Consider the following 13,056-nt stretch of genomic DNA (forward strand, 5'->3'; position numbering starts at 1 on the left):
AAAGAATAACGAATGGGGATATAAGCCTATTTATAGGCAAGCATAGGAAGCCTTAATTATGATGGGTCAGGCCCATCCATACATAACCCATAAAAGGATGCCCTAATTTTCAATCAACCATAGAATTCCATGTAGGCGCTTCTGAAATCTTCAACCACATGAGCATCGTCCATGAGCATCACCGATGGAAATCTTCCATGAGCATCATTGATGAAAATCTTCCATGTGCATCAATGATGAGAACATTCTATGATCATTTTCCATGAGCATCATCGCATGAGCATCATCCATGAAAATCATCCATGAGGATCTCCGCATGAGCATCTTCCATGAGCATCTTCGAAGAGCATCTTCGAAGAGCATCTTCCAAGAGCATCTTCGAAGAGCATCTTCCATTAGTATCATCGATGAGCATCTTCCATGATCTTTATCCATAATTGGCTCATCAAAGGATACCATGGCTCATCAAAGGAACACGTGTGGCACACCTTGATCATGAAGTGCCATATCTACCTCCAAGGATGGCACATCTTCATCATGGAACATCATAAGATGTTCCATTCCCTTCCTATGTGCTCCATACCCCTCTTTAGAAGATTTGTTCATTTTTCACTTGATTCATTCCTTTATCTGATGATTCATTCCCTTCTCAGATGATCCGTTCCTTTGTCACATATTCCATGAACTCCAATTGCTCCATGTTGGACAATACTTTATACCCCCAAACCCCCCCCCCCTTGACCCCCACCATTTGTCGTACCGATTTATCATTTGATCTTATATATGCGTGCACTCCGCACTCACCAAACGTATAATATAGAGTACATATTATAAGCCCATTAGCTCACATATTAATTCCAATTACACAAAATGTCCGTTGACACTAAAATAACCAAGATAAAACTCTTAGATTTGTAATATTTACTCATCCCTCATGAGGGCAAAACTTTGAGACAGTTGCCTCAGATCTTCAACATGTGCAAACAAATTCTTCTTTGTAGTAATTAGGATGCATGGACCTGGGTGGGAAAAATGTAACTACCTATCTATAATGCAACAAAATTAACACCAACTTAATTATATCAATAACAATAATTTTTTTTCTTAAACAATTTTAGATTATACATAAAAACCAACCAAAATCGTATCAATTTCAAAATTCAAATACAAAGTAAGACAATTACTAAGGAACATGGAAAACACCTTGTATAATCTTCCCTCCCTGTTCTCGAGTTTCAAATTAAGGAACATAAAAGGAAGGGAAGGGAAGGAAAACAAACGGAAAAAAAATTGTCTTTGTTCTCAAGTTGGAAGGAAAGAAATGAAAATGGAAGAAAATTTAAGTTTACCTTCCTAATCAGCCCAATTTGATGGTTTTGATGGGAAGAAATGTGAAATGTATCCCTCCTAATTGCATAATCATATCATTTCCTTCCTTAAAAGATCTCAACAGCGCATTTTATTGGGTTTCCTTTGCAATCATTTCCCTTCCATGCTTAAAAAAAACTCGTGAATAAGGTCACAATCTCTGCATTTTTCTGTGGAACACGTTGAAATATCTTCAGTTCTCCCTTTACACCTTTTGTTCTTTTTTTTCAAGGGGGAAGATGAGCAAATCACGTGGTGTGGGTCCACCCCTGTAGGGGCAAAACTTGAATTGGTTTGGGGAGGGGAGGGGGGGGGGGGGGGGGAGTATTAGAAACGAAAATTATGGTTCTTACAATAGAAACAGGGGGCCTAAACTTTATACTTTTGGGCCTAATATTTATAAAAATTAATGGGCTATTACTACTTCTAAGAAAAAAAAGAAGGGGGACCACAACCCCTTCTGGGCCTTACAATGCTCCGCCACTTCATTAAAGTGTAAACTTGATAAACGATGTATAATCCACCTTCTTCATAAAGTTGCATGATTTTCAAACCCTTTAATAAAGAAAGGCTCTGGGGAAGATGACTTATAACTGTACCACGTATATCTAACTCTTCTAAACATTCCAAGTCTCCTAGTTTCTCGGGCAATTCCTCAAGTTGATCACATTTAAGAAGGTACAACTTCCTGAGGCGTTTCAACATACAAATGCTACTAGGAACATCTCTTATCTTGCAATGTGATAGACTTAGTTCCTGCAAAGATTGTAATAGGCCAAGATCCTCGGGTAACTTCATAAGGGCTTTACAATCTGCAAGAAGTAGAGTTTTCAAATGTTTCAACTTACAAATGCTATTAGGGAGATGATTGACATGTGTACCCTTTAATATTAGTGTTTCTAAAGCTTCTAAATAGCCAAGATCCTCGGATAATTCTTCTATCGCAGTATTTTGAATGTCAAGGCGTTTTAGGCATCGTAAACTATACATACTTTGTGGCAGACTCTTTAGTTTATTGCAAAAGCTGAGATCTAGAGAAACAAGTTTTTGAAGATTTCCAATTGATGAGGGTAGTTCTTGGATAAAATTCCCTGAAAAGTAAAGCTCAAGCAAACTCCCGTTGGATTGTTTGGGGAGTATATCTGGGAATTCCGTCAAATATAAATTACGTAGATCAAGAACCTGAAGTGATTCAAGCTGTTTGATGAATGAAAGAGATTTGATCCCCCAACAATTATATAAGTCTAAGTAGACAAGCTTTCTTAGACATCCAACGGGTGCGCGAAGTTCTACCAAACGACAACAGCTTCCAAGGTTTAACTTCTCCAGACTTGGAAGTAAGGCACAATCAAGAGTCATCAAATTTAAAAATCTGAAATCGAGGGATCTGAGGTTCTTAAGAACCTGTCATAAGCAAGAAAGAAAAAACTAGTTAATATTTCCGTATTAACTAATCAATAGACGTATAGCAGTAAAAGAATCATGCAAAAGTACTGTGTTTGATAGAAACCACTTTGATCGACAACCTGAAGTGATTCCAACTGTTTGATAAATGAAACAGAATCGAGTTTCCTGCAATGATTTAAGTCTAAGTGGACAAGCCTTCTTAGAGATCCAATGGGCGCATGAAGTTCTACCAAATCATAACACTTTTCAAGGGTTAACTTTTCGAGATTCGGAAGTAACCCACAGTCAAGGGTCTTCAAGTTTGAATAACTCAAGTCAAGGAATTTGAGATTTTTAAGAACCTATCATAAGCAAGAATGAAGAAAAAGATGAATATTGTAGGAATAGTTAACCAATAGATGTAGTATAGCAGTAAAATCAATCGTGCAAACAGATCAATCATCCATTCTACCTTTCTTTCTCCCGCTCCCCATAGTTGTTTAATTCTGCTTTCACGCATTTCAAGTGCAACCAAATTACTTGCTTCAAATGTTTTAGGTAAACAGCAATGAGGATAATTTTGCCAACTCAGAAACCGTAAAGCGTTTGGGAAATTTTGGTCAACTTCAAACAAATTATCAAATGGACAAACCACGTCAAGAAGTCTAAGTTTCTTCATGTTTCCAAAACAGAGATTATCCTTGACAGGCCATGAAAATTTTCTGATTGTTATAGCTCTTGTTGCTTCATTAACCTGCAATCCAAGAACAGTGATTATGAAACTTCCACCATAAGTAATGAAATGGTGTTGGTTTTGTCAACCTTGTATGAAAACTTCATCCTTACCAAATCATCATCCAATACTTCTTCAATTTCCTCTCGAATCCACAATCGGCTATGTCGAATGGGCTCATCAGGGTACAAACGACGAACAATATTCCGTCCCATTTCTTCTATATGGTCATGCATGTGCAACTTCTGATCAAGAGAAACAGTAATGAGAGACTTTTGCTCAAGAACTCTTAAGCCAATCCTAGCATGAAATCCACAACTTTCAAGTGCTCTAATTGCATCTGCTTTCGGCCAACCTTTCATTAAGCATGCAACATCTAGGAATATTTCCTTGTAATCATTCTCCAAGCTTGTATAGCTTAATTCCAATTTTTCGATAGTTTCCTTCAATGGAATTGTTTTTAGCCTTTCTAGTGCGTCTTTCCATTCAAGCTCATCTTTACCGCAAAGAAATGAACCTAAAACTCTGATCGTTAAGGGAAGACCAGCAGCATAATGTACAACTTCGAGTGTGAGATCTTTATATGTTGGAATTGGAAAATCTCTACCAAATGCATACCTACTGAAGAGGCACACTGCTTCCACATCTGATAACAGATTGACTTTATGAATCGATTTCATTCGGTGTTCGAGCACTTGCTCGTCTCTTGTTGTAATAATAACTCTACTTCCCTGTTTAAACCAATTAAGCCCACCAGCTAATGCTTCCAGCTGCTCTACGTGATCCACGTCGTCTAGAACAAGAAGAACCTTTTTACCACACAACATCCTTTTCATTATCTTTTTCCCATCATGAATGCTCCCAACGTTGAAACTTTTATCATTCAACACACTAGAAAGTATTCTTTCTTGCAACGATTGCAAACCAGAGAACGATGAATTTGTAACTTCCCTGATGTTCTCAATAAAGCATTTGCCTTCGAATTGAAAGCTATATTTATCAAAAACAGCTCTGGCCAAAGTTGTCTTCCCACCGCCTCCAATCCCCTTGATACCTATCATACGAACATCTTCAACACCAATTTCTAAAGATGAAACAATATCCTTTATCCGGCTCTCCATGCCTACTAAGTTGTCATCGACATTCAAATTAATGTGACGTAATTCGAGCGAAATGTCTTCAACAATTTTATTGATGAGTTTAGCTTCATGCCTGTAGAACAAAGGTGGAGAGTCAGTTACCAGGCCCACACATGAACAATTAGTTAAGACTAACAAACATATGCCTGTTTGATTGTTCATCTCTGACCAGAGTGAAATTGGAGATGAAATTTTACAATATAACACAAGATGGCATAGATGTCCCTTTTTGTATATAAATATACTAGAAATAAACAAAACAAAACATTGATGAAAGAATTACCCATCAGCAGTGTTCCTCAAATCCCACCCAGCTAGACACGCTGCTTCTTTCAGTGCCTCTCTCCACTTCCAGACCTCCTCTTTATTGTTATGTCTGGCAAAAGCTTCTCCAACAGGCCCAAGATGTTTGCGGACTTCAGAGGGATCCACATCATAGAACACAGGATAAGCAATCTGCTCAGCCCCCGTTTGGCATTCCATAATCTTTACAAGCTCATCCAAGCACCAAGACGAAGACGCGTAGTTTTTAGAGAATACAATGATGTAGAATCTTGACTCTTCAATGGACTTCAAGAGCTCGTCATTGATCCTTTTTCCTTTCTCCAGTCTCTCATCATCCTTAAAAGTGCGAATACCTTGCCGTTCAAGAGCAACATAAAGATGATCAACGAAAGTCTTACGGGTGTCTTCACCTCTAAAGCTCATGAATACATCATAGATATAGCTCTTCTGAATGGATGACGATGAAGAAGACGCCATTGAAGGTATGCTTGCAAAAACTATTGAGTCAAATCTTTATTAAAGGAAATTTTTATTAAAGATTGAACAGAAACTAGTGAAAAGAAACTAGGGATCATACTCGAGATGTGGATTCAAATATGAACTCAATATAATGTGTTTGGCTTGCAAAAGCTATTAGATTCCTCTTCACTCTAAAGAGAATGCTTTTACATCGAAGTATCAGATGCTCAAAGTAGGCTGTATGCTTTTGCCTTTAATAATGTAGTCGCCCAATAATATCTATTAATCATTTGCTGGTATCTGTACAATAATTGTTATGAAAACACAAATTTTATCCCTCCTCATCACAAAATAATGATACCTGTTTTCTCCATTCTTATTGCGATTCGAGTCACTTTTCATTGGTCGGACCCTGAATCCAGTGATAAACATGGATGCTGAAGAAAGAACTCACTACAAGAAAATACCCTTATGCCGACAACATTTATATCGCTACAACTGCAGCTATGCCGACGACAAGTCATAGGTACCGGGTTGACCAAATATGTTCGACCTCGATATCTATGCCGACGACTTGTCGTCGCCATAGCTTTGGCAGGAACGAAAATTATTTACGTGGTTTTCTCAAGACCTATGTGGATGACATGTTGTCGGTATAAGTTATGAAAAATATATTTTTTATATATTTATAATCAATGTTGCCGAAAAAAGAAACAATGTCGTTTTTGAGAAAGCTGTCCAGACGATAAGTCGTCAGCACAAAAATTGGCTATCCGTGCGAACTCTTTTCCCAACGACTTGTCGTTTGCAGAGGTGTTTTTTAATTTTTTTTATTTACGAGAAAAATGAAACGACATCGTCCACTTTAACCCTATACCGAGGACATGTCGTCGACACACATGGGTTAACCTCAACGAACAGGCCAGTCGACCCTCATTTGCAGCGCCACGCCCACTAATTTCTTTATTGATCTCTCAACGACGATCTACCCCTCCGGCCACTCTCCTTCACCACCGAGCGCAGGTTAACTTCTAGACCACTCCCCATTTCCGATTTCACTCTTTTTCAGGTTTGATTTTGATATTTATATGATTTTTTTCTGTTTTTTCTTTGTTTTCCGGTAAGGCTATCACCGGACGACCACCACCGATGATAATCTCCTTCCAGCCACTCTCCTTCACTGCTGCCGCCGACTACAGGTAAAGTTATTTGATTTCTCAAGTTTTTTTTTTTATTTTTTTATTTTTTTTATTTTTATTTTTTTGTTTTTTCTTGGGGGGTTGTCTTTGGTTAGGTGATGTTTTTATGTATTTAGAATCTTTGATTATGTTGATATTGAGTGGTTGTTTTAGATGTATAAAATGTATAATATGTATGATTGTTTAGTTGTTTATGTTTACTAGTTTGAGTACATATAAGATGAAGTGATAAAGTGCTTAAGTGATAAGTGTTTAAAGTGTTTAAGTGTACTAGTTTGAGTACATATATATGTGTTTAAACTGTTTCTATCTAATTTCATGATAAGTGCTATAATAGAAAACAAACAAAAGTATGATCCTATAATTAACAAAAGTATGAAAACACGTTGAATCATTGATTTTTAGTGTAAGTGTCTTCTTTATAGTCATCAATAGCCTAGAAATATCCATCGAAATTGATTTAGAAATTAATTTCGGGTTGTCCCCGTTTTGTGACTGCTTTTTGAATACTTTATCTCATTTAGGATGTGAATGTGTATTGCATGATTGTTTGTTTAAGAAAAATTTGGTTATCATTTTCTCTTTGCTTATCGGGTATATATTTCTTTATATACTTGGGAGCTAAGGGGAAATGATGTTGAATTTTCTCTCAAACTAACAATCATGCAATACCATTTACATATGAGATAAGGTATTCAAAAAGTGGGTTTAGTAGCCTACCCTTGTGAATACTTTATCTGTTTTGTCCGATTTTTACTTCTGAAATATATATTTCTTTATATAATTGTGAATACTCTATCCATTCCGTCCGATTTTTACTACTCGGGTATATATTTCTTTATATACTTGTGAATACTCTATCAATTTCCACATATAGTCTAAATACAATATAACATTCAATAACTAAGTATACAATGTAATTTTTAATACTGAAACCGTAATGACGATTGATAAGATGGATTAGAGAGAACCGAATGTCTTCAAAATTCTTGGAAGGTCTTAATAAATTTTTGAATATTGTTGAGAAACATGTTAACTATGAAGGCAAAGTGAGTTGCCTATGCAAAAAGTGTGTGAATATGTATCGACATCGGTTGCCTATGATTTATGCCCACATACATGATCGCGGGTTTCTAGAATCGTCTACTACGTGGGATCATCACGATGAGTGAAACGTCTCTAACTCAGCTCAATGCCACGCCGACCACAGCTAACAGAAAACTTACCTGACTCACAAAGCCGACTATAACTCAACTCAATGCCACGCCGACCATAGCTAACGAATTTCCCCAGTCAACGAATGGGTGCTAAACAAATCCTTATAATCCACACAAGGTAACCCTAAGTCTATCTTTTAAAAATAGAATATTTGACCAAAATCCAACCCATGCCAAAAATCCACGGTCAAAGTCAAAGTCAACAACGAATAATTTCAACCATCGATCCTCACATCGTGACCATCCCTTGGTCACGTCATGACAGCGATCTCGACTCGATTCCAACTCAACTCGCTGCAAGTTAGCCAACTCGGTCACAGACAACCCATTAAGCAAACCTCACGACGTGAACATTCCTCTGTCACTTTGTAAGCATCAGAAAAACACAATAGAAGCGGGATCCTTTCATGGCCATGCCGTGACAGCCCTAGTGTCATGTCATGACTACAGTATGAAGCATCAATCCAAAGATTTGAGTCCTTAATCCATTAAGTCTCTAAGTCCTACTTTTCTAGAAGCTAAAGGGGACCCCCAAAGCCCATAAAAATGATTATTTTATGGACATGCATGCCTCATGCATGTCCTCCGTCCATTCTAGGTCAAAAGTAAAGAGATAATACCAAAAATCACATGCATTGATCCAATACTTAACTAAATTCTAGACCTGAACCTTATAATACTTAAGGGACCCTTAGAATACAAAAATTTTCCGACATTATGAATTCCTTCCATTCAAACTTTCTCAAACATAATCGACATGGGCCAACAACTTAGATCTAGCAACATTAAGCAATAAAGTTTGGATCTTGGACACTTACAAAGGTCCAGAAAGAGCATAAGATGATCATGATGATGAAGTTTATTTGCTCGATCCACAACTACAACACCTTCTTCTTTTCCTCCTCCTTCTTATTCTTCAAACTACCATTTGCACCAAAAGGCCAAGAATCATCAAGGGAATTAGGGTTATGGTTTTTCTGAGGTAGGAGGGTGTTGGAGGCTGATAATAAACCCTAAAATCAACTTAGAGGGCTTTAATTATGAAGGAAACCCTAAACTATCATGGGCTTGGTGTAACACCTTATTTCTGGTTAGATTTTAATTCAAAGTATTTCATTTTTCTTGAAGAACTCGTCGAGTTAGAGCCCCAACTCAACGTGTTGAAATTGTTTTGGACGCAAGATTTTATGAGGCAACCCGACGAGTTGAGGAGCCTCAACTCGGGGAGTTGACCGCTCTACAGGAAACCCTAATTTTAGGGTTTTGCACCCTATTTAAACACCTTAAATCCCAGGTGTTGGCCTCATTTCCAGCCTCCAAAGTCCCTAACCCTAATCTTGAAACCCTAAATCCTTTTTGATTGTTGTGAGCCCTTTAAGAGTGTATTTTGGTGTATTTGAAGCCATTGGAAGAAGGAGAAGCTTGGTGCAAGGTGGTGATTCAAGTTGAAGCCTTCAAGATCTTGATTCTTTGCTTCATTTCCAGCATATTTCTGGTAGAAATTTCTAACCTTGCTCAATATTTGTTTGCATCTCTTTTTGGGTTAGTTTTGAGGCTTTTAGCCTTATTTGGGTGATTGGTGGGATTGAAGGTCTTCCCAAGTGCTATCCTTCCAGATCTATGGTGTAACACCCCGTTTATTTAATAAATAAATAAACACATTAATGAATGAATAGTACCCTAAAATCAATAATTATATAGCAAGGTGTTGGTTTCGGGAGCCAAATGTTATAATTTTAGAAGTCGGAGGTTAAAAGTGTAAGTTTCGGATTGGTTCCGTAATTAATTAAGAAGACAGGGGGGAGTTTGGTAAGTATGGGTCTTATTATGAAAATATTTATGGAAGCAGGGGCTAAGGAGTAAAATTTGGACTTCATTTGAAAATAATTATAGAGGGAGGGGCTACTTGGTAAAATGTTGGACTTAATTTGAAGAGATTTTAGAGGGTTGGGGTTAAAAGGGTAACTTATGGATTTATTTTGAAAGAAATGGGGGAAGGAGGGACTGAACCTGACATTATGGAAAAGGTTGATATGGGACGGGAGTATTTAACTGTTACCCTCATGACCCAAACCCTAACCCTAGGTCCCTCACCATCCGCCACCCTTATGCATCCCTCTTCCAGCCGCCGCACCACCACCCATTTACTTCCATTCTTCGGCCGGCAAAGACCACCGCCCCACTGTTGTTGTGCTGCCGATAGTCGATGTTGTTGCCACCATCTCCCGTGATCTTCCAACCGCCGGATACCGATGTTGCACTGATAACGTCGAAGTCGGAAGCCACCAAGTAAAGGGTTGTCGTTGTGGTCGCTGCTGTGGTCACCGACGGACACAACTGCCCCTCGGTTGCGAACGCTATCCTTTCCCTCTCTGCTTTTGTTTAGGCAGCTGCTAGCCATCGCCGCCGCTACTCAAATGACTTTCCGCTGCCCCGGTCATCATCCATCATCGCCTATTGATGCGAGGAAAGTTGGGAGTGCACGTGTGCAGTGGGTTCTTGTGCTTCAAGTACGTGTGTGTGTATCACTGTTCCGATCACGATTTAGGTGTGTGTGTTGTTTTATGGGGAAATGTTGTATGAACGATTTCGACCGAAATATCAAGAAAAGCCACCACCACCGCCGTGAGGCGGTGGCTGCCGCCATGTACCGCCGCCAGCCACCACTAGGGTGGATGTGTGTGTATGTATGTATATTAGTGTGTGTGTGTGTGTTATTGGGATTTGCGTTGCAAATTATAATCATGTCGGAAAAATGAAAAGAAAAACTCAAACCACCACCGTGAGGTGGTGGCTGCCGCCACCAGCCACTGTGTTGGGTGGTGGTGTACTTAGTTGTGTTTGGATTGCTTTTGGAGTGCTTGGACACGATCAGGCTAGAACCATAACCACCACCGTAAGGTGGTGGCCGCCGCCGTGAGCCGCCGTTGACCACCACTACCCGAGGTGGTAGTGGGTGGTGTCCGACTAATGTAACCCTAATGGGCCGTATGAGACCCTAGTGGGCCTATTGAAGCCCTAATTGATCTAAGGACTTAGTTTTGGGCCTATTGGGCTAAGAATGGGTTGGACACCCTAATTAGGGTTTAGAAAACCCTAATTTTTGGATATATGGGCTTTGGATTGATCGGGACCTGCACTAGAATCATTTATTAAATTAAAATGTTAATTAATAACCATTTGCAATTAACCTGAGACTATATGGGACTTAATGGATTAAGTCCTTAATGGGTTAAGTAAGAAACACTTAACCCTAATCGTCCTTTTATGTGGAAACCCTAATTTCACTTGGGCTTTGACTTGGGCCTTCCTATTGGGCTTTAGTTATTGAGCTATTAATGGGCCATTCAAGAACAACTTTATGGACTAAGAATATATGAATGGGCTTTAGGGTAAGGCCTACATGAGGGTTTGGGCCCAATTTGGAAAATTGGGCCATCGATGGGCATAATTTGGGCCTCGATGATTATGAGATATTGGGCCATTTGAATGCCAAATGTTTGGGCTGGACTAAATGGTTGGGCCTTAGGGGAAGACCATGTAGAGGTATGGGGCCAATTTGGAAAATTGGGCCATATGTTGGGCTTTGATTAATAATTTGACCTTTGGGCCTTTGGATTAGGCTTTGCGCCTGAATCAAGCTAAGTTAGGGGTAAATTAGTCTTTTACCCCAAGCATGGACTTATGGATATGTGTTAGGACCCAATTATTAATTGGGTGTTATTTTGATGTTGACAGATTCGGGAATCTGTCAGCCAGCAGCCAAAGCTTTATCCGCGGGACTTCAGCAGCGTGAGGTGAGTCTTCTCACTGTTTGTATGGGTCTAAGGCACCAATGTCGGCCCATTTAGTTTATATATGATAGGAAGACCCGGGGGTTAGCCCTAGGCAATATGTATGAAAGACCAGGAGGTGGCTCTTGGCACACTATATGCTATTATGTATGAAAGACTAGGTGGTGGCTCCTGGCACACTATATGCTGATTAGCTAAGTAGAGTAGTATGTATGCTAGTTGTCCCTGTGATGCTTGCATGGAAGACCAGGAGGTGGCTCTTGGCGCTTGTCTGTGAGACCGAGGGGGTGGCCCCTGGCTTGGCAAGAAAGACCACGTGGCGGCCCGTGGCATAATGGCAAGACTATGTTTGGCACATAGCATCTTTACTGATTACGATGTATGTATGGCTCATGGTTATGTATGACAGTATACGAGTATGTGCTTATATGGTAGACTGTATCTGGTTGAAAGAGACCGAAGGGGTAGGCCAACACCTAGATATGCTAGGCAGTATGTTGATAGGTATGGTATGTGGTATGATGGGGGAACTCACTAAGCTTTATGCTTACAGTTTTCAGTTTTGGTTTCAGGTATTTATTTTTCAAAGGAAAGGAGTCGACTCGATCGCAGCGCATCACACTATGTTTACCGCACATGAGATCTTTGGGATAAAACTCTGATATTGTTTTATGATAACATGTTTTTATTATTGACACTTTGGTTTTGACACGATATGTTATTATGGATGTTTTTACAGCGTTGGTTTTATAATAACCTAATTAAAAATGAAATTTTTGGTCTTAAATTTTGGGATGTTACAGATGGTCCTCTTGAGCTCTTCTGGCATAAAGGTGCCAACTTATGGTCTTAAGAGCTCCATGCATGCATTAAGTCCATTTTATGGCTTCTTTTGATCATTTGATCCTCTTCCATGCATACTTGAGAGTAAAGTTGGAAACTTTACGTGTGTGAGCAGCCTTTAAGGACCAGATCTATATTATAAAGCTTTGTCTTGATGAATAAGTGCTTATTGGTTAAACCTTAACCATCTAAGCTAAGGGTTTCAGTTCTTAACCCATTAGGATGGTTCTTAAGCGTAAAGTTGGAAACTTTACCATTCTATTCGATATTTTAGCCCATACCTGGGTGCTGGACCTCTTAGTTTCGAGAATGGTGACTTATTAGATTAAGAGGTGTGTTTCCTGAAGAACTGGGCGAGTTCCTAGTTGAACTCGGCGAGTTGGTAGGAATTTTCCCGAGTAACTCGGCGAGTTGGACCGGCTTTTCGCGATTCTGTTGATTAATGAGGAAACTCGGCGAGTTGAAGAACAACTCGACGAGTCGAGTCAACTCGGAACGTTGACTTTGACTTTGACTTTGACCAAGTTTGACCTCTTTGGGGTTTTTGAAATATTGATCGGTATCTAAGGGATTGTTTCTGTTTAGGGGTTGAGTAGAGCTGATTTCCGGGGTCGGGTTATCTTTCAGCATTCG

General features: G+C 39.2%; 1 protein-coding gene across 1 annotated transcript; it reads right to left on the minus strand.

The window, feature by feature from the left end:
• Window positions 1–1,077: 1,077 nt before the first annotated feature.
• On the minus strand, window positions 1,078–5,549 carry LOC145159066 (TMV resistance protein N-like). Its single transcript, XM_079077964.1, has 5 exons — window positions 4,910–5,549; window positions 3,601–4,699; window positions 3,227–3,508; window positions 2,895–3,116; window positions 1,078–2,772 (listed from the first exon to the last, which is right to left on the minus strand). The coding sequence occupies exons 1-5, from the start codon at window positions 5,386–5,388 to the stop codon at window positions 1,795–1,797; spliced, it is 3,060 nt and encodes a 1,019-aa protein (XP_078934090.1). The 5' UTR covers window positions 5,389–5,549; the 3' UTR covers window positions 1,078–1,794.
• Window positions 5,550–13,056: the final 7,507 nt, after the last annotated feature.

Source organism: Lactuca virosa, chromosome 2, assembly GCF_052849685.1.
Source record: "Lactuca virosa cultivar CGN04683 chromosome 2, Lactuca_virosa_CGN04683_v6, whole genome shotgun sequence".
Classification (NCBI taxonomy): domain Eukaryota; kingdom Viridiplantae; phylum Streptophyta; class Magnoliopsida; order Asterales; family Asteraceae; genus Lactuca; species Lactuca virosa.